This window comes from Sinocyclocheilus grahami, unplaced genomic scaffold (assembly GCF_001515645.1).
Source record: "Sinocyclocheilus grahami isolate Dianchi unplaced genomic scaffold, SAMN03320097.WGS_v1.1 scaffold297.1, whole genome shotgun sequence".
In the NCBI taxonomy this organism is placed as follows: Eukaryota; Metazoa; Chordata; class Actinopteri; order Cypriniformes; family Cyprinidae; genus Sinocyclocheilus; species Sinocyclocheilus grahami.
This window is the reverse complement of record NW_015505476.1, coordinates 1,419,221-1,442,325: the sequence shown is the minus strand read 5'-3', so window position 1 is coordinate 1,442,325 and position 23,105 is coordinate 1,419,221. Positions and strand designations below refer to the sequence as shown.

At 35.7% G+C, this 23,105-nt stretch overlaps 1 protein-coding gene across 1 annotated transcript in view; it reads left to right on the top strand.

Annotated features, from left to right (window-relative positions):
• Window positions 1-2,755: 2,755 nt before the first annotated feature.
• Window positions 2,756-23,105, top strand: part of LOC107601030 (collagen alpha-1(XIX) chain-like) — a 99,076-nt gene continuing 78,726 nt past the window's right edge. The window contains exons 1-11 of the mRNA XM_016293045.1: window positions 2,756-2,847; window positions 3,005-3,092; window positions 3,318-3,362; window positions 6,403-6,438; window positions 15,701-15,763; window positions 15,866-15,910; window positions 16,111-16,134; window positions 19,838-19,873; window positions 20,372-20,416; window positions 20,786-20,821; window positions 21,324-21,368. Of these exons, the coding sequence (XP_016148531.1) occupies window positions 2,756-2,847; window positions 3,005-3,092; window positions 3,318-3,362; window positions 6,403-6,438; window positions 15,701-15,763; window positions 15,866-15,910; window positions 16,111-16,134; window positions 19,838-19,873; window positions 20,372-20,416; window positions 20,786-20,821; window positions 21,324-21,368 (555 nt within the window). The remainder of the gene's footprint in view (window positions 2,848-3,004; window positions 3,093-3,317; window positions 3,363-6,402; window positions 6,439-15,700; window positions 15,764-15,865; window positions 15,911-16,110; window positions 16,135-19,837; window positions 19,874-20,371; window positions 20,417-20,785; window positions 20,822-21,323; window positions 21,369-23,105) is intronic.

Sequence of the window (23,105 nt, the reverse complement as noted above, 5' to 3'; positions counted from 1 at the left end):
TGATTAGTGAGGGTTGCACGGGTAAGCCCCAATTTCAGATTTGACAGCTTCTGCTTTAGTGCATTATAAAAAGTGTTTAACATTCAGAATCATGGTATTGTTGTAATCTACGTCTTTTGACTCCCATTTAACATTTTATTCCCAATTTTCTATAATTCATGAGGTCTGTTATGGCATATCTTACAGCCACCAAGATATTAGTATTCACAGAAGAGCTTAATATATTTTAGGGGCAAAAGGAAGATGATTAGAAAATACATTATTCATCATCAGTTTAGTTTAATAGGATTATGAAATATGTAGTTTTATTTTTTCATATAGCTTCTGTTGTCTTAAGTTTTTCAGATAGCACAGACTGAAACCGGAACAAACCGTTAATTGACCTGTTTCGCCGACTCTACGCAATGTCAACAGAGCAATGTGTTTCCAGGAAAAAATGTGTTTGTGTTTGGCCAGAATTTAACTTAAAGTATAAAGTGACTTGCAGAAATGCTTGCAAGTGTACTCAATACTTCAGCAACTGAAGTTAATATATAAATATAAATTATAAATACTCATAAAGTGTTTCACACTTGAAATAGCACAGAAGTTTACGACTGTACCAGATAAGCTCATTATAAGGATATTTTAAAACAGATTTTCATAGTATTGGCTGCTTAAAATGGGCCTTTTACATATTTTACTTCTATATTATATTATATTCAGTTTGATTGTAAAATTTTAAGTTAAAATTAAAATTATAATATTAATTTATAATTCGTTTAATTTGAAACAATATTTACAAATAGAAATACTATTTCTTTTAATTTACAGTAAAATTAATTTACAAAAAAATATTTAGTATTTCTTTTATTACTTTTATATTGGGCCAATGATTAACCTTCATCCTAGAATTGTGATTAGTGAGGGTTGCACGGGTAAGCCCCAATTTCAGATTTGACAGCTTCTGCTTTAGTGCATTATAAAAAGTGTTTAACATTCAGAATCATGGTATTGTTGTAATCTACGTCTTTTGACTCCCATTTAACATTTTATTCCCAATTTTCTATAATTCATGAGGTCTGTTATGGCATATCTTACAGCCACCAAGATATTAGTATTCACAGAAGAGCTTAATATATTTTAGGGGCAAAAGGAAGATGATTAGAAAATACATTATTCATCATCAGTTTAGTTTAATAGGATTATGAAATATGTAGTTTTATTTTTTCATATAGCTTTTGTTGTCTTAAGTTTTTCAGATAGCACAGACTGAAACCGGAACAAACCGTTAATTGACCTGTTTCGCCGACTCTACGCAATGTTAACGTATCATTACTGCTGATAACAACCTACTTGATTTTCACTGAGCAGATGTTGATAGTGTGGTGAGAAGACTGAATAGAAAATCCTGCTTAATTGTTTTGGTTCTGGTTTCTAGCAGGTCCAAGCTGGATATTAGCTGCTCATTGGTTGGTTGACCACCCACCATCTTCCAAAAACCACAATAAACCAGCTATAACCAGCTACTATTATTTCAAAACCATGAAAGAGGGACTTAAACCATATCAAGTAACTAGCTTATTATAAAGTTTTAGGGACAGACAGTAAACATCCACCTAGAATCACCCAAGCAGCTATCCACAACCATCCACCCTAGAATAAGGCCGTAGGGGCTGGATTCACAAAAATCTTCAAAAGAAGTTAAGAAAGTTCTACATGTGCCTCTTGAAAAATATTTGAAGTTGTCAAATATATTTTTAAAAACTTTTTAATGTTTTCTTAAGAACAAAACAACGGGCTTTGGCTATCTGATGCCAGACTCACTGTACAAACCCAGTGGAGAACTCAATAAAAAGGCCACCTTTTTATACTCCCTGCAAATTACTATAATAATCATAAGTAATATGTATTATATGTAGCCAGTGTTACATTGTAACGCTTAATATTTGGAAGTTTAGTTTTTGTTCCCAAATACTGTTTAAAACCGTTCATTATAATATATATATATATATAATTGAATATACTGTAGGTTTTGAAATGTAGCTCATTTGTACCATTTCATTTATATCACTAATTTCCTCCCCCTGCTAATCATAAGCTACATATAAGTAATATGTATTATAAGTAGCTAGTGTTATGTTGTAACATAAAGGGGGGGACTTTAAGTATTTTGGGAATACAATATTTAGATATATATTTTTTTCTGAGTTAAGAACAGCAGTTAATAATTTTATTCTTGAGAATATTCTTTGAATCTGGCCCAAGGACATCAAGAAGAAAAAAACCCCCATCTGAGCAGGGAATTTCAGACAATGTCCTACACAAGTATCTGCTAAGATTCCTTCTAGTTATTGTTACATCATTAAGGTTAATGTTCCCTTATTGCTCTGAAATTACCAGCAAACACACACGCATATCCATTTAAACAGGGCCTGATGATAACAGTGGTTCATTCATCGGGAGTTCTTTATGTTGCAGGTAATGAAAATGACAAACACTGGCAAACTCGACATCATTGAATCAAAGAGTATGTAAATGAACAGTTCTGAGGATACAGACGAGCCACTGGCTTTTGTGTTGCACGTTCCACTTCCTCTTTCATCCAACCATGAACAGCGATCTCACAAACACTGCCCACACAGACAAAAAAAAGACAAAAAAAAGTCTGGTCCTCCGCCTCCCCCTGCTGAATTCTTAATAATGGTGTACATATTGCTGAAATTGCACCGTGCGCTTGTATATAAAACGTCTCCATAAAATTAATTTAGCAAAGATGACGCAGCCATCAAAGAAACGTCCGGCTTATTCATCGAGGGACAATGTGGAAACTAATTTCCCCGAGGTTGCCACACCGGCTGTCTTTATGTCAGTTTTTCCGATATGCTCTTGTCATCACGCCGCGGCGAAAATTAAACCGGTGACTGGCAGTTTTGACGGCTTTCATTGAGCCCACCTCATGCACTTTGCCTTTTCGTGTGTTTCGAGCATATGAATTGAAGGCGCTTATTATATTTGTGAATAGTCCATTATGTCCAGGCGAGCATTCGGGGCCGTGCTCAGGGGCCCGTTCTGTTTGTCACACAGGGCCTGTTTTGATCGATGTGGCCATGGTTTGTCACAGCTGGAAGGGAGGTGGTAGACTTGGGTTGTATAGAGAAAGCGATGCACCACACAGAGCTCTGCAATTAAGCTGTTTTCTTTCTGTTAATTAAAAGCAAATTAGTCACTGCAACAAGAGGAGCTGTCTTCTCCTAATTGCCACCCAGCATTGCCAAACATGAACCTGTTGTTGAAATGTTCTGTCTTTTCTTACACTTTCATTTTCTGTCTTGCAGGGTCGACGGGGGAAAACAGGAGAACCAGGGACTGCAGGACCACCGGTAAGAATGACAGTTTATAGTATGTGTAACATTGACAAGAAAATGACCAAATATTCAGCATTGAGGGAGGCCAAAAATGAAAGTTTTGAAAAGCTGAATGGCTTTTCCCAACCAATCAGGAGCTTGGCAGTGCAACAGGAGAAGAAAATTAAACTTAATTCAAAATATATTTTCTTTAGTCCAACATTATTATTATTTTCTAACAGTTTTTCTTAAGTGAATTTGCAAAGACCCCTCAAAGTATTTCTATATAATTCTATTTCTGTTCTAAAAGTGTGCATTTGCTTTATTCCTGCCTGCCTGATTTGATATTGTATTATATAATACAATGAAATTCATAAATTGTGTCAAGTGTCCAATTAATCTTTAGAGGCTCTGCATCTTGTTTTGGACATATTTAGATATTTTTACAGTTCAGGAATTGATTTGATCTGTAGAAGCAAATAATAAACAGAGTGGATTGGTTCAGAGGATTTAGTTGTATTAAATTAGTGCAGAAAATCACCATTAATAAATAAATAAACAAATAAATTGTGTTCGATACCTGCTAGTTTATATATATATATGAGCATTAATACCAAGCCCACACAGAATCTGTGCCCACAAAGCTCTGCAGAAATCTCCACATATTTATATGCCTGTCATTCAAAAAGTTTTAAACCCTGAGTGTTTTCTCTTATATGTTTATTTTAGTGAGATATTTCAGCTACTAACACGTGTACTAGCTCCATTTTACCATATTTAAATCCATGCTCCAGCGTTCTGCAAAATTTCTCCTAGAACTTGAAATGTAAAGTCTAGATGGCCAAAAGTATTTTAAGTTTAGAAAAGTTTTTGTTCCCAAATACCGTTTAAAACAGTTCATTTTAATTCAATGGAATTAGAAAATAAATAAATATTAATTTGATATAAAATACATGTATACAATTTAATATAGGTTTTGAAATGCAGCTCATTTGTACCATTTCATTTATATCACTTCTCTGCCTTATTTCCTTCCCCTGCTATTCGTTTGAGATTCAGAAAGCGTAATTGTTGTCATAAATCTGCTTCAAAAGCAAACAAAATTTGTCATTGTGCATAATGGACAGATACCTGCTGCTATATTCATCCCTCTCCAGATGAGTTTTCTTGGTTTATGCATTGGTTCAAGTGAAATCTCCATCACATGCGCTGTTTGGCTCAACGTTTCAAATTAGGATTTCAAGCAACCCAGAGGGCCATATTAAGAGCAGTCCCATGCGTAAGTGTTATTGAAGATCCTGATGAGACTCTCAAAGGGGCCCTAGTTTACTGCTTGATAAATAGTCATCTCATCATAGCTGTGGCATCAGTATGGAAATGTGTGTGACATAAAAATCACACACACGCACACACTTCAGGCTTTGAAACGTATGTTGCATCATACATTTCTGGCATTTTTACATTGCCTTGGGCTTTGTGGTTGTACCCACATATGTAGAACTGGATAAACATTGCCAGCTTTACTGATTCTATTTTAAGTGGGAAATTAGTGATTAATACATTGCTATATTGAATGAAAACGTAAAGGAATACTTCACCCGAAAATGGAAATTCTGTCATTATTTGCTCTCTCTTGTGTACTAAAACCATTTGACATTTTTTGTTCAGACTGTGCTGGTTGCTCTTTTCCATGCAGGTACTATAAATAGGAACTATTTAAGCAAAAGCAACAAAAAGTGGTTCATTTGATGTGTGAACTACAGTAAGTCTTCTGAAGTCATGTGATAGCTTTGTGTAAGGAACAGACTGACTTTGAAGTAGTTATTCGCCGATAAATTTCACGAGTGATTTTTCACTACTGTAATGAGTCTGACTTGTGAACGAATCATTTAGACTGGTTTTATGAATCAAATCAACGGGTTCACTGAAAAGATTCAAGTAAAGTCACTTTTATTTATGAAATGCTTTATACAATACAAATTGTTTCAAAGACGTTTTACAGTAATAAACAGTAAAGTAACAAAATCAACTTCAAATATGAAATGAATTAAAATTCTGCTCTAAAGCAGCTCAAAAAAGACAATAGTGTCATTATTCATCTCAAGCCAGTTCAGTGTTTGTTCAGATTCAGTTCAATAACTTTGTAACGCTCATCAATTATGAAAACTTTAAAACATATCTACAGATGACAATACTGTCATCATTCAGTGACAGATGTTGAGACTTTTGGTAAATAAGGGTCTGTTTTTCACACAAAGCTATCATATTGCTTCAGAAGACTTGAAGTGTATGGATCATATGGAACACATTTATATATCATTTATATGATATTTATGGGACCTTTTCAACACCCTATTCACTGTAATTGCATTTTCTAGAAAGTAAATATGGCTGAGTTTTCATTTTTGGTTCAGCTGTTTCTTTAAAGATTTACTAAGCTACAAAACGAATCGCAAATGCTGCCTGATCTGCTCTGCATACTAATAGTGACTGACCGTTTAGTTTCACACATGCTACTGTAAATCCCTAGCACTTTCCATTACAGGAAAGTTATAAAGTGGTGGACACAAAGTCATAAGTCAGGAGGGAAGTGGTTGTGACATTTTTAAATGGCAGTTTCTCGATAATTTCCATGGCATGTGCCAACCTTGCTTCTGTCCTCGGGAGCTGGCAGTTATGAGTGGCCTGTCGTCAGTGGTGATGGTAGGGAGGAGGAGGGCCTCGGGCGGCACAGACATCCTCCCCCAGCCTCGAGGTGTCGAGGAATGCCATGTGCGGTCCAGGAAGCCCTTATCTAGCTGGATGTTTAGTTGAGCTGATGTGTCTAGTGACCTTTGTCAAGGACATTCACAGGTGTTGTTGCTCCAGTCGTGGGCGACAGAGGCTAATACGCAGTGAATGCTGTCCTGGTTGCAGGGTCAAGCAGTTAAAGCTGAATTTACATTTTGTTTTGCATTTTACAATATTGGGTTTTGAGCAAAAAAGCTTCCTTGCTCAAGACATTTTGAAATGAGCTTCCAAATGTAAGTGCAAGTGATTTGATTTACTCATACTGAGATTTATTTCTTCAACACAGGGCCCACCTGGAACATGCGATGCTGAAGCTGTTAAGGTAAGAAATAAAAGCATTTTTTAAAAGCAAAAACACTAAGTAAGCCATTCGTAGGTTGGAAAGTTTAAACACTCTGGCACTTTCAAAACATCCTGTGCATAGCAATGTTTAAGCAGCCCGACCAGCCTGGCATAGCAACATTGGCTCAACCAATGGCATTGGGGGCGACCCTTTTTTTTATATCAATAGTAGACAGGAAAGTGTTCAGGACTGACTGAAAAATTGTCAATGTTTTTGTGGTTCTGTTTGGTGACTCCAATGGTTTTAAGACAACTAGATGTACAGAAAACATTTAGTTCCACGCTTTTACTTTTAAAGGGGTCATATGATGTTGCTAAAAAGAACATTATTTTGTGTATTTGGTGTATTGAAATGTTTACGCGGTTTAAGGTTCAAAAAACACATTATTTTCCACATACTGTACATTATTGTTTCTCCTCTATGCTCTGCCTTTCTGAAACGCATCGATTTTTACAATTTTTGGAAGGCCAAACTAAGTAGTTTCGCTTTCACAACGAAACACAGTGTCACACACGGTGGCCTAGAGTGAGCGGCGGTGGCCTAGAATGAGCAGAGGCCAGGGGCTAGAGTGAGGAACGGCCGGAGGGCTAGAGTGAGCAGAGGCGGGCGGGCTTGAGAACGGTGCGGCTGGCGGATTCGACGAAGGAGTGTCCGGAGGGCTTGCGGCAACCACATGTGACGACCCCGGGCTGGACTCCGCTTCGTCCACGGTGAAAGCCGATCCGGTGATCCACAGTGCAAAGTTGTTGTATTTCCTCAGCAGCCAGCACGGATCAGCTCCCGGCATGACGAAGCAGATATCGTTCTCTTTTGGAAGGCCAAACAAAGTAGTTTCGCTTTCACAACGAAACACACAGCGCCTTCACGACATGGCGGCGGAAACAACAATACTACAGCGAGAATAAAAGTTACGCCTTCTTTCTTTGCGTGAACATTTTTTAGGCGAAATTTAGACAAATTACGATATTTTTGATGCATCCCGTGAGCTCTCTGACCCTCCCATAGACAGCAAGTGTCCTTATACTATCAAGGTCCAGAAACGTAGCAAGGACATTGGTAAAATAATCCATGTGACATCAGGGGTTCAACCATAATTTTACGAAGCTACGAGAATACTTTTTGTGTACAAAAAAACCCCGACTTTATTCATCAGTTCGTCGTCTCCACGTCACCCTAGCACCATTTTGGAGAGTACTTTTTTAGATTTTCTAGACTTTTTTTTCTTTTCTTTTTTTCTAGTCACTGAGGCGGTACCAAAAGAGCCTAATTTGCATTTTTTGAGTACTAATACAGTATGTACATTTAAGGTACTATTGTACCATTTATCAGTAAATAAGATACAAGGAAATGCAATTTAGCATTTTGTACTTTAGTGTATTGCCATAGTGACAGACAGCTTTGTCTACCTTTGTAAACGTAAGTTTAACACATTACATTGTGACATATTAAGTGCATTAGGATCAGTGCACTCTGTATGCATACTACATACTGATTGATGCACAAGTAAAAGTAGCATGTTGGTAAACAAATTGGAACATTCCAAAATCTAGTCTAGAATTTTAATTAATTTAATTAATTTAGTGTAAAAAAATTTAAAATATAAGTATTTTCAAAATGATTGAAAATTGTTTAGGTCATATGGCAACAATGTAGCATTCTATTTTAATAATGGAATAATGTAATTGCTTCATTTACTATTTTTAAAGAATAGTACATAGGAAACAGTGTATACTGCACAGTATTTAGTGAGTAGTAAGCTAGTATCCCATTCTGAACATAGACTTCAATAGATATCTGAGTTGTTGTGAGGGCAGTGCAAACACATGCGCCACTGTCAATGACCTAGAAGACTGTTTAGACACATTGTGCTGTCTGTGTGTCGGTAAGGTGAGATGAAGCATTTATTCAGTGCTGTCCTCCTGAGAACAGAGAGGGAAGGACACGCTCGCATCCTTATGATTGGCTTCCCTCAGTCAAACGCTGGCTATCTGCTCAGCATGTTAAACAGCCACACAGACACACACACACACACACACACACATCCTGCATCACTCCTCAGTCTCAAGCCTGACAGATGGTAATTATGAACAGTGCTTTTGCAAAAGGTCTGCAATAATTTTCATGAAGCCCAGGGGTGTCATATCTCACCAGGGGCAATGGCAGTGTATGAATATAAAAATACAATATATATATATATATATATATATTAAACCGAGCAAGAGTGAGTGTTTACATGCAGCTCCTTAACTTGTCAGTTCACACTCACAGCTGACACGCACAGTCAGGTCTCAGGGCAGAAAGTGTGTCTGTATGACCTTTAACCTTCTTCTCATAAAGTAACCATATAAGTTACACTGTTTGCTTGCAATTTGATTTCTGTTCACCAATCTTTTTTGGTCAGTTAATGCCAAAGCACTGACATGCTGCAAAAAAAAATATTTAATTAAGTTTATTTTTTAACCCTTTGTCAATTTCTTTCTTTATCATTATTATTATATATTTTTTTAAATAATAAACCTTACATTTATTTTTTGATTTATGCATGAATAAAATACATTTATTTGGTAGTGGGGTAAGAAAAAATGGTTAAAGTCTTTTAAAGTAAATTGATCTTGTTTTGTAGATATTTAGTTTAATGAATTATTTAGTTTTATTTTTTACTATGCAACTACTGATTTAGCTAATTATCTTTTGCTATGCTGTTCCTACCCAGTGTTATGGATCTCTTTTTTCTCATGCTCATGAGTTTATATCACACCCGAATTGTGCCTGGATGCCTTAATTAATTAAAAGATGTTTTATAACCTACATTTTTCTTTTCCAGTCAATTTGATACAACCTGTTTCAAGTCCCTCAGTTTGACAAGTACAGTAATTAAAGGGAGTTAATTTTATCTTTCACATGGTGGGATGTCTAAACACTAGATTATTTTTGAGTTGTTCTGCTGTTAGCCGACATTTTAAATCAAAATAATCTTTCTTAATTTCCTCTAAATGACAGTAATTACTGTTTCAGTGTAGTCAAATGGACAGTGTAACCAGGAGCATTGTTTACCTGATCCCAGACAAACCCACCTGACATCTAACTCAGGGCAAATGATTCAGGCTTGGGTGTAATTAAATGAACATTCTGGGTTAAAAGCAGGTTAAGGACTATCAACAGCATTTGTGACATACTGTTGATTTCCACAAAAACTAATTTCATCTCGTCCCCTAGTTTTGTAAAAACATAATTTTTACAGCCATACAGTTACAATGGTAGTCTATGGGGTGAGTCATTTCGGAGAGTTTAAAAGCAGAAATAAAAAAGGAAGTTTATTCCTCTATTTAAAAAAATTAAAATGGGTAAAAAATAATAATATAAGTGCATTCACTAAAATATAAGCAGCCAATTTCTGCTTTTAATCCAAGGTAACTGGAAACTGACTGAAGTCAGATCTATTTTCTTGTGTTAAACCTGGAGCATTAAAAATGGAAGACCATAATAGTTTATCAAGAAATGTGTGCTTTAATTTTAGAAGGCCTTGAAGCTATGTATGTGTTCAAGCACCGGACATGCCATGATTCAACCGCGCTAAGGCCCGGAGGGATAAAAGGACAAGGACAAACAATATAGGCTGATTTATTGTTGATAAATATAGAATTTTGAGAATTTTTCTGTTTATGACGTCAAATTGAGTCACTGTTGTATTAACTATTTTTGTACATTGTTCAGTTGAAGAGTAGTGTCTTAGCAACAAATGACAGTCAGAATGCCTGCATGCATTAGCCAATTAGAAAACTATGACGTGTGTCTTTAGCTGTCAATCATTTTGGATAGTTGGGTGGGCGGGGTTTTGTAGAGGTGCGTAGTCAATACAGTAATGTTTCTATGCAGTAAGGCATGCTGTGATTCTGAGACGCTCAATTAAATTGAGTTTGCTGTAGGGAAGATGCACACACACCAAACCATTATGTGGAGAAAAGTTTATTTTAACCATGAGCTGAATTCAGAGATGAAAGTTTCCTCGTCATCTGAGTTTCACACTTCATGAAATTAAGCATAGACCATTTATCTTGTTTCAAATGTTTTTGTCATCATTTGCTATATCCAGCAAAGTAAACCAAAAGATTGAAGGGTGATTCTCAAAAATCTATATTTCTTGCAAGCTTTTTTTCAAGATAAATTTAGATGACTTTCCAAAAAAGGACACTTAGAAACTCCAAAAGGACACCAAAGAACCAACTGATATAAGGAGCCCATATAATCACATATGAAAGAAAAAAAATCAGAATTTTATAGTATGTGTACTGTGCAACACCAAAGAGCTTTTTTACATTTTAGAGAAGTCAAGTTGCGATACCGAAGAGGACCACATGGAGATGCCAAAAAAGACCTAAACCAACCGCCTGCTGACTGCATATATCTACTACAGTACACGGATCAATTCCATATAACTAAACACAGCAACATAAACATGACAAATCAAAACATTAATGAATGTGTGTGGAAATGTCTGTGCCTGTGCATAAATACAATGTGCTATCAGTGCGTCAAGAGCACTCATACACGCGTTATTATAACGGACTCACACGTGCTTACTGTACTGTACGACTCCTGTACACCACCGCAATCGTCTTTACCTTGATTGCAGTCTTCATCCATCAAAACTTTACTAGCGAGACTGGTTATCCAGTTGAGAAAGCGCAGTTTGCGTCTCATCTGGCCATACAGCGGTGGGATGTGTTGACAATCTGTTTAGACTATACTTCACACAGCGCAACGTGTGAGGGCTCGCGCTCTTCAGAGACGATCACAGAATATGACAGAGCTCGTGTTTTAAAGCCAAACACACTGGAATGAATAATTCACTGAAAACGCAAATACATTTTAGAAAATGTATAAATTAAACAAAAAAATTTATAAATTGTAACTGTCAGTTGTGGCATCATTTCCACCATGGAAAAATGGTTAAGTGTTTACAGACGAGCTTAAAAATAGATTTCCACCATGTCATGTTTGTCAAACAAAAGTTGTGATAGAAATAATATTTGTTGGATTAAAGAAAATAGTTATGAAAAAAATTACAAAAAAACACCATAATTCTTCTGTCACACATGTAGACTGTTGGTTTAAAAGTGTGTTTTAAGATAATTTATCTTTGTGTTCTTGTTTAGTTTTGTTTTAGAGAAGTTTAGAAGTCAACAGTGCCAAAGGTTCCCACAGTTGAAAAGTGCATGTGTTTATGTGAGCATGAATGGAAATATTAATGGCCCTGCTGGGGAAAAAAAACTGCCCAAACAAGGGGTTTTGGGCACTCATCGGCTGGTTTTAGAGTGGTCAGGCTTCAAGACCACTAAACCATCTAAAATAGCTGTTTTGACAGACTGCAAGTCCAACAAACCTCCTTAAGCTGGTTCAAGTTGCTTTTCTCAGCAGGAGAGGCCAAAGTAAGAAGAGCAATTGTGCAGTCGAGCTCTTAGTAGAGCTATTCAGACTCCGACCATTCTGTGTGGCTTTTATTACTGATCACGAGTGACCACCTATCATCAGCAGGCCGTAAAAGACACTCTCTTCCCTCAGCGAGAACATTTCCTATAAATCTTCACGCAGGGATTCAGGATTACACAGGGGTTTGGCGAGGGAGCTGATGCTTGACAAAGAGGACCAGAGGGGAGAGGCTTTTTGCTTTACTGCACCTTTGAGCTCAGACAGAAGGAGAGTGTGTATGCAGTGCTCCAATTTGCTCTTGTGAGAGCTCTCTCTGTGTGTGTGTGTGTGTGTGTGTGTGTGTGTGTCATCTCCACCAGTTCACACAGGCATTGGACTGTGACTGGACTCTGAGAACAGTGAGAGGACTGTGTAGCATCTGCATACGTTTGTCCTGACAGTGCAAAGAGAGCACTTTGACAGACTCACGCTACAAGTTCAGAGCGGAGTAAATTGCTGCTCTTTGTTATAGAATTGTTCATGGTCAATACACATGGTGTGGTTAACATACTTTTGACCTTAGCGTCCTACTGCGGGTAACAAGTCAGAAAGCAGGATTATCTACATTGTGGGATTACAAATTTAAGAATCTGTTTAAAATATGCTGATCCTATGTTCTGACATAGCATCACATGAAAAACTAAGGTGAAGTACATTGTATTTAGCATTTAAGGTAAATTACATCTGACAAATGATTATCTTTAAGTGTAGCAAGAGGTGCCTGTCGGTTCCGGTTTCTCTTATTGTTAGTCAAATTAACCAAATTACTGAGAAAGTCACCTTTTGTTTGTAATGGCTCTTGGTGCCTCTGCCCCAGTCTTTGAGTAGTTATGCTGATTGGATTAGCATCTATGCATTTAAATGACACTGTTATGCTGATGAGATCAGGGCTGGAGAAATTCTGGTAACGGGCTGATTCCTGTATTGCATTTGCATGCTTTGTTTAGATTGTCGCCACTTCTACTGAATGAATCCCGCCCCCTTAAAATGTATATAAACTCTACTGTGCTGAGCTATAGTCAGACTTGGATGACTGCAGCGACGCACAGCGAGTCCTCAATAAAGAGTGACTTCTGTATGAAAGATATCCCAATGTCTCTTGGTTTTCTGCTTCGACGAGGAAAAAGTTTCCTACAACATCATAACCACTTACTTGTATAATAGGTCACTTGTTTGGCTGAGGACACGTATTTAAGTGTGTTGCCCCAAATGACATTAAAAAACAAATTTTTCATAAAAAATAAGACTGCAATTATTTCTAAAGTATATAACAAGAAATAAACAGAGATAATAAGATGATAACAAAGAAAGAAGCCTGGGAAGTACAGAGCAAATGGTCCTGTGGAGGGGCAAATTAATACATTTTTTAAAGTACAAATGTTTAATAAAGTATTAATATTAGGTTATGAAAATTGCATGTGCAATAATTATAATAACATTTGAAAAGTGCTGTTTTGAAATCATGCCACACCACAGGACCATTTAAATTAGCCTTTGTAGCTAACAATTAACATTGTTTCCTTCACATTTATTCATTTATTTATTTATTTTGAATTTTATTTAAATGCATTTGAAATGCTTTTTTCCCAATATAATATAAAAATAAACAAATAAAAAGAATAAAAAAAAATTCTGTGAATCATATTTAAGACAATAAATTCCAAAGATATAACACTTTTTTTATTATTTATTTGAATTTAACAACAAAATTATTATTTAAATGAAGTTCTTATGTGTTATTCAACACTGTTATTTCAATATTTCTCTCAAAATTGCATCATGAAATTCAAAAATATTCAGAAAGATTTAAAAAAAACTCATTGTTTATGAAATACCTAAATATTTTTGTCTTTTTCATGAAGCACTGTGAAAACATGTCAACTTCTGAAATGTAACTTGAAGCTTTTTATTATATTTTTTTTTTTGGACTGATTGGATTGCTATAGTGCAGAGTCTCCAAGATGCAATCAAAACAGATAGCAATCTGATCACTCAGGAGGTGGCAATTACAGAGGAACAGAGACTGTGAGCTTTGGCATTACACCAATCACACTGCTATCTTTTGTGTGCACTCTGTTGTGCTTGTAAGCAATATTATGAAAAAGAAAAAAAAAACTGTACAACTTGGGGGAATTGCCTTTTCCAGGTTGAGTAGACAAATTGTATTACCTCTCCACAGAGTTCCCCTCAGGAATTTTAATGTACATACAGCGTTCAGTCAAGTCTGACACCGCTAAAATCACCACAGGGATGTTTTGTGACGGTCCCTTCTCTCCTCAACACTTCCTCTCAATGGTGTTTGTTTTGAAAGAAAACACAACATTCAATTCTAAATCCTTCATATCTTTACACCATTTAGCTATGAATCCATGTGTATTGGAGTATCTGAAAGCACAAATGGATTCCAGACTCAATATATAGACACTAAATGCTCAGCCTCTCGCCTGCCAGTATAAAAGATGCTCAGTTTGCATTGTTTTGAGAGAGGACAGCGTCTCAAAATGGACGCAGGGTGAGTGAGACAGGAATTTATCTTCAGTGAGAAAGTGCCATCTATTGGCCGATAAATTCCTGTCCTATCTGTGTGACATGATGTACTATAGCGACTTACAGAACATTGATTTCATGTTTAGTGGCTGTAATTAAGTGGCATTAAGTGTGATGTATACATGGGCACATTTGTGTAATGGAAGTTGGATTAAATAAGGGTTCACAGACTGGTTTGACATTTAACATTTAAATATTCTAGTCCGCTGTGCCACATCACATCAACACCACCAAAGGAAAATAAGTGTGATATGTGCGCCGCTGGATGCTAGACTCCCAGCATGCATCACAGCAGGAATGAATCATGCTTATTACAGCTTCATTGTTTTTTCAGTGTTTGAAACGGTGTTGTTGAGTGTGTTGTTTCCATTGACTTGTGTAATAACATGTGATTTTGAGTTTCACCATCATTGCAGTTTAGTCATTGCTGTAAATTGTGATTTGCTGGACTGAGAAAGGTCAAGGAAGTGTCTGTGTTGAATGTTAATATTTTGGCGATAATGAACAAGCGTTGGAAAAAATTAAGGAATAGTAAAATAAAAAAAATTAAAAAATTAATCTTTATCTAGTAGTCATAAATGCTTGGAAAGGTCAAGTCAAGAAGGTCAAGAACTTGTATTAAATGCAAAAAATTAAAAGTAAAGAGTGTGTGTGTGTGTGTGTATATATGTATGCTGTATACAGTGTATATATATATATATATATATATATATATATACAGTGGGTACGGAAAGTATTCAGACCCCCTTAAATTTTTCACTCTTTGTTATATTGCAGCCATTTGCTAAAATCATTTAAGTTAATTTTTTTCCTCATTAATGTACACACAGCACCCCATATACACACACACACACACACACACACATATATATATATATATATATATAGACTGGAGTAATGGCTGCTGAAAATTCAGCATTGCCATCATGCATATATTAAAATAGAAAAATTATATTGAATTGTAATAATTTTTCACATTTTTACAGTTTTTTTTAATCACATAAATGCAACCTTGGTGATCAAAGAGAGAGAGTTTTTTCAAAAATATAATGGCTGATAAAATAATTATAAACAATAATAAAATAAAATAACTAACATAAAATAACAGTAAAATAAATACATTTTAAAATGAATCTCGTATGCCAGTGGTTGCCCCTTTGCTGGTTATTATCTGTGTGTTCATATGTTGTATGTATATGTGTGATTATTTGTTGTTGTTTTTCAGGGTATGAAGGGTGACCCGGGTGTCGCAGGAATGGATGGACAGAAGGGCGACAAAGGGGATTCTGTATGTAACATCTCAGAGCTCTAATTGAAAATCCCATCACACATTTGTGTGTGCTTATTTACCTCATGATACATTCGTCTCTTCTAACATCTCACTCCACAGGGTTTGCCTGGCCTGGAGGGAGCCAGTGGAATGAAGGGGCAAAAGGTTTGTAATGCATGTTTTATTTGTTAGTTTGTGTGCTGGGAGGAGGTGAGTCTGTTCACTTGTTTACCAGTTCTGTCTAATAAATCATAGTCTTGTGTAGAAAACCTTTTGACTATAACTGAGGTTCAGACTCAGTCAATTCTGTGGTTCATTTGATTCACTTTTCTTGTGTTTGTTTTACTTTATCATTATTCCTTTAGGGTGAGGAAGGACTACCGGGCCCCGTGAGTACTAGAGGTTCTCAGTCAGAGGTTCTGACGCATACAGATATATCACATACAGTAGTAACACACATGAGACTCTACATGTTACAGAACATCCGTTTAAACGGGAAACTTGCATGTCTTTGATAAACACATTGATCTTCATGCCATGAACGTCTCCACTGAGAGGATTCAAGTCCAATAAATGATTCAGAGCTACTGTGTAAAATAATGTCTGTGTAAGCTAATTTTTTTTCAAAGAAGCATTTTATGCTCACCAAGGCTGCATTTATTTGCTCAAAACAGTAAAAACTGTAATATTGTGAAATAATATTGCAGTTTAAAATAACATTTTTATGTTGTAACATATTCTAAAATGTAATTTATTCATGATGACAATCATGAATTTTGATTCATCTGAATTTTCAGGAATTTCTCCAGTCTTCACTGTCACAGAAATGTGCTAAAATCATTCTAATGTGCTGATTTGGTGCTTAAGAATAATTTCTTATTATTGTCAAAGCAATTGAGCTGGCTCATAATTTTGATTTTGACAAACTATGATTTTTAAAAAAAAATTTTTTAGGATTCTTTGATGAATAGTAAGTTCAAAATAACAGCATTTGTTTGAAATAAAAATAGCAACATTTATAAATGTTAAATGTGTAACATTATAAATGACTTTACTGTCATTTATGATCAATTTAATAAATGCTTGCTACAGTAGCATATGGAAAAAGGCTAATTATTGAGTTAATGTATATTATGCTTATTAATTATAATTCTGCTTGTTAATACAAATTGCACTTACCCACATTTCATTTTAAGGTCAACATCACCTGAATGACTTTCTTTAACAAGGACCCTGTTGCGATCAATGGTAAATGTTAATACCAATAAAATCAAGCTATTTATTTTTTTATGAATTCTAAATTTAATTTAACTTCAGTGTAGGTTTCAAAAGACACATGACTGAGGGGGACAATTCACTCCCTTTCAGACATTCAGGAAGACCACATGTTTCCTGTTTGTTCTGCATTTTATGTTTGTCAAAGTTGAAGTTACAGTAACTACCACCACAAACTTCTTCTGCCGTATTGACAGTGTAGAGTGTACTGCGCCAGTGCAGCACTGCTCATCGGCTTCATCTCTGCTGACTGGTCACTAATAAGACAACCTTTGAGAGCTGAGAAGCCAAAAGCTTTTTGGTCGCACTTAGCAGGAAATTTGCAGGTTTGGAACTGCATTGCCCGTGCCAATTAAATCAAAGAAGGGAGACGAAAGGTGCGATTTGACAGCAGGGCACAAAATCAATTGATGCTGTCTGCTGTGTGAATCTCTAGCTAAATGGGAGAAACAAAATGACTGTAGCCTTTTTAAACCAATTTGCAAAGATTCATGAAGCCTGGAACACCAAAGAATCCGATGGCTTCTTTTTTCTCCTGTTCTGAAATGGCTAATTACGATGATGGGTGACTCGAATATAAACTGGCTTTTAAGAGTTTGATTATTCTCTCATGGTTTCCTCTTTAGCTTGGAATTTGATTGTAGCCAGCTCTGAATGGAGCATGTTGTTTAGAGCTACTTCTGTTTTAATTAAGGATTTGTATCTGTACAAAGACGAAAAAAATTCTTTGAACAACTGTAACCTAAATCCCACTTCAAGATTTTAATTAAATTCTAGCTCATTGTTAAATGGTAATTAGCTGTTTTTCTGAGCTCAGAGCACGTCAATATATGGTTGGACCCATCTGACTTCAATACGATATTTATTAAAAAAATTATATTTTTGTTTTTATGATTATGTTATAGCACCTAATTTTATAATTAGCATAATAAGCACAACTGTTTTCAACATTTATAATAAGAATAAATGTTTAATGAGCACAAAATCAGCATATTAGAATGATTTCTGAAGGATTGTGTGACACTGTAGACTGGAGTAATGATGCTGAAAATTCAGCTTTGCCATCACAGGAATAAATTACATTTTAAAGTATATTCAAATAAAAGCATTTTCAAAATGCATTTTTTTTTTCTTTTTACAAAAACGATAAAAATCTTACCAAAACCAAACTTTTGAATGATAGTGCACACTTATAAACATTACTTTTCTGCATTTAACAAAACATAATTTAAATGTTTAGTATATTTAACATTTTAAAAAAAAACTTTTAATATGAATTGAACCAATATTTTTGTGCAATGTATTTTTGAGTTTATTGTATTGTCATTAGCAACATTCTAACACTAAACTAAATGTCCAGTATTTCAAATCAGTCACTTGTGAGGTCCGTTTCACCTAACATGATGTATTAGTAGGCAATTCTCTATGAAGAGATTAATGGTGTGTTCAGACACGAATGTAATTATTCGCGCGAGTAGCTTACATACAAAGTCAACACAAAGACGCTAATAGAGACGAATTCGCGATTGCCACGAACGCACGATATTCGCCTCAATCGCGTCTTCGGCGCAAGTTCAAAAATTTCAACTCTAGCGGAAAATTCGCATGACGCGCCAATCAGCGAAGAGTTTCTTGACTCGTCCAGTTGAATCAGACAATAGAAGAGAGCATTATTGCAGCCATCTGTTATTATATAGGTCTGGAGCATAGAAAACAATTCAAATCAGTTGTATTTTATTAGCATGGCTACAGAGATGCTGCTATCAATAATAAAAATAATAGTAATATCAGTGTATATATACAGTAGTAAATGTAACATACACATTAATACAGGATCCTAACGTTATTCATCCTTCTCTGGACGGTGCTGTGAACCCAGACATATCAGCGTTTGGCTTTCCATTTTATTTGGGACTTTTTGACAACAGGTACAATACAGTGCTGTTTTTGTTCGCGCGAGTGACACGAAAAACATCCCGCGAGTAATCTAGAGCGAGTGACGCGATGCGCATATTCGCTTCGCGTCTGGTGTGAACACACCATTAGATAGGCAGCTCACTAGGTTTTGGAGCAGAGCTCATATAATTTACATGCATTTATTCAGCACAATGAATAAATGTACAAAACAGGAAAAAATCTACTGTTCATTCTCTAGACCAACTTTGTCTTGAAGTTACATCAGGCCTCCTGTTGTTTCATCTTTATTCATAGACTTCTGTTTTACAGCACATGAAACACAGTAGATGAATCCACGGATACATCTAACAAAACAATCTGTCTTTCACTGCTGACTGAAAGCTGTCACAATGATTGACAGGCTATTAAACCAGCTGGTAGTTAATGGGAAAATGGAAAGCCGTAAAGCAGATTCAGAATCCACCTCTATGTGGCAGACCGTGACGTCTTGAAGAGGCACTTTTTTGGTCTATATTTGCAGGCCTCTTGTTGCAGTAAAAGGCTCTTGCCATTTGAAATGCCATAAACCCTGGATTAATGGTAATCTCTCACATAGAGGCCATCCAGACCGAGAGAGGAAGCTTCTGTTTTATGCTTGTGTGGAGATGTTGAGGTTATCACTGAACTGAGATCTAAGAGCGGAGCATGAGAAATGATTAAATCATAACTGATAAGGTCTTTCTTATGAGCATGTTCACCTGATCTTCCCTTTAACAAACTAAAAAACTCAACACCAACTTCTTTTTGCTGGTCCTGGGTTCATTTTAACACATGTAACCTGCAGTTGCAGTCTCATGGTAGTTTTCTATAACAGCATAAGCTAACATCAATATTAAATATAGTCTTTTTTTATTTATTAAGGTGATGACAGCACATGGACTGAGACTTTCTGGACCTGTAAGTTTATATACAGTTTAAAAATACTTTGTGAAATACTGGTATGTTTAAAACCACTAGTGAAAATGCTTCTGTTTTGTATTTTTTTCCCCTGATATTTTAAATTTAAATTAGATTTTAGTTTAACACCGTTTATTTTGTTTTTATACTATTTTTGCAAATCTGTGATTAAAAATGATCAGACAGAAAATTATATAAAAATAAAAAAGTGAAAATATTTATTCATTTTACATCATTACATTATTATCATCATCATCCTTATTATTATTATTATTATTATTATTAAATCCTAAAACGTTCCATGTTTAATTACATTAGTCCTAGATTTGCTTTTGCAATGCATTTGGAATGATTTTCAGTCAGATGTGCATCATATGCATGGTAAACTGACTGCCACTGTGTGCTTTTTAAAAATTATTATTATCATGCAACCATGCATTTCCTCCATGAATAATCTCTATCCATTGTTTTGTTTGTTCACTCCCAATAATCCATGAGGGGGAAGGAGGTGAGAAAGGCCATAAAGGAGAGAAAGGAGACCAGGTTAGTAGCCACTCATTAGTGTTGTTTGTCATGCATCCGCATCAGACTGTAAGATCATTAAAATGTTGAACTTATGCCAAGCAGTTTTTAAAAATCTGTTTTGGCAGCCTTGTCTTAAAATGAAAAGGAAAATATGAAAGCTGTGCTGAATCAATACAGTGGACAGTCAATGCAAATGCTCAATCCGGCTCTCTCTTTAATCTGTCAGGTGTTAGTAGATACATAAAGGTTTTAAAAGGAGGGAAACATTTTGAAAGCATGGACACATAAAAAGATATTTTTTTCGACCTTGGTCTCTTGTTCTACTGTAGGTCCTTTTGAAAATGTGATTTAATGCATTGCAATCAGCATTTCCTCTTCTTTCACCAGGGTGAAAAAGGTTCTGAAGGCTCGAAAGGTTTACAGGTAAATAAAGTGCACAAGATGTTGTAAATGTTTTTGGCATAATGCACATCAGAGGAACAGCATCCATGCCATTCAATGATGAACATCTATGAGCTTAAAAAAGTGACCCATCTTTATTGTGGTCATTCCAAGAGAATAGTGTACAGGTTTCTGAACATTGTCACATCATTTGATAGATTTAACCGTATTTATCATAACAGTGTGTAATGCAAAAGCAAAAAATGTCTGTGTTTGTGTGTATATATATTCTATTTTTATTTAAACTATATAATATAATAATATAATATTACATTGAATAATTAAAGTTATAAAATGTATTTATTTTTATGGCCTTGTTACTTTGGACATGAAGTGGGTTACATGGTATAGTTAGTGTTAACCTTTTCTGATTAAATGATACAAATTTATTCTGAAATGTACTAGTAAATGGCACCATTTTCCCCTTCTCTTTTTATCAATGTATTATTATTTTTTCTTATTTCCTTTTTTAACTCTTATAAAGGGCAATACTGGATTGCCTGGACTGACAGGGGCACCAGGACTTGAGGTATGAACTTCCTGTTTCTGTAAACCCTTCATGCTGACGTCTTATGATTTAACCAAGATAGAGAGAACATTAAAGTCTCTCTACTTTGGTGTGATAGAATTATTGTGTACTTTGTCAGCGTGGTTGACCCGTAGGTTAGCAGCTCTGCCGTGATCTCTCTTATATTGATCTCTGTTACCACTGAATCTAGATCTGTCTCTGTCAGAAAGAGATGCATTAACGAGAACACTAGTGTGCTATTTATGGAGGCTATATCTTTAACACCAAGCATTTTTGCAGACTCTGTGGATCTTCTCCTTGATTTTTTTAACTCAAAAGTTAAGAATGTTATTGATGATATTGCTCTGGTAAAAGTCAGTAAGAAGTCTGGCAGACAGAAATCAGCTTGGAGAAAATCAACAGCAGTACAGAGTATGAAAAGACAATGCAGAAAAGCTGAGCGGATGTGGCTGAAGACAAAACTTGAAATTCATTATAGCATCTATAAAGACAGCCTTCATGCTTTCAATGTGGAACTAGCCACAGCTAGACAGAGTTTCTTCTCAAACCTTATAAACAGTAACTTAAACAACACTTGCACTCTTTTTGCTACTGTTGAGAGACTGACAACCCCCCCAAGTCAGATTCCCAGTGAAATGCTCTCCGACAGCGAATGCAATTTTTTGCTTCCTCCTTTTCTGAGAAGATCATTAATATCAGGAAGGCGATTAGCACATCCTCAAGTTATGCAGAGGTTTGACAGATTTGACCGCAATATCAAAAAGAAGATACTATGTCTATTTTTGAAGCAATTGATAGCAAAATTTTGGAAGAAATAGTGCAGCACCTAAAATCGTCAACCTGCTATCTTGACACACTTCCCACATCTTTTTTCAAAAAGAAGCCTCACTTCTTTCTGGGACGTTTCCAAACTCCCTGAAAACTGCAGTTGTTAAGCCCCTTCTGAAAAAGAGTAATATTGATAACACCATTTTGAGCAATTATAGACCAATATCAAATCTTCCTTTTATAGGCAAGCTTATTGAAAAGGTAGTTTTTAATCAGCTGAACAAATACTTAAACTCAAATGGATACCTGGACAATTTTCGCTCATTAAGATAATAAATGATATTCGCTTACATTCTGATTCTGGCAAAATATCAGTGCTGGTACTACTACATCTCAGTGCTGCATTTGACACTGTCGATCATAACAAACTTCTAGAGAGACTGGAAAACTGGGTCGGGCTTTCTGGGATGGTACTCAAATGGTTCAGGTCATACTTAGAAGGGAGAGGTTATTATGCGAGTATTGGAGAGCATAAATCTTAAGTGGACGTCCCACAAGGCTCAATTCTTGCACCGCTCTTGTTTAGCCTGTATATGCTCCCACTAAGTCAAATAATGAGAAGGAACCAAATTACCGATCACAGCTATGCTGATGATACCCAGATTTACCTAGCCTTATCACCAAATGACTACAGCCCCATTGACTCCCTCTGCCAATGCATTGATGAAATTAACAGTTTTGTGCCAAAATTTCCTTCGGTTAAACAAGGAGAAAACTGAAGTCATTGCATTTGGAAACAAAGATGAAGTTCTCAAGGTGAATGCATACCTTGACTCTAGGGGTCAAACAACTAAAAATCAAGTCAAGAATCTTGGTGTGATTCTGGAGACAGACCTTAGTTTCAGTAGTCATGTCAAAGCAGTAACTAAATCAGCATACTATCATCTCAAAAACATTGCAAGAATTAGA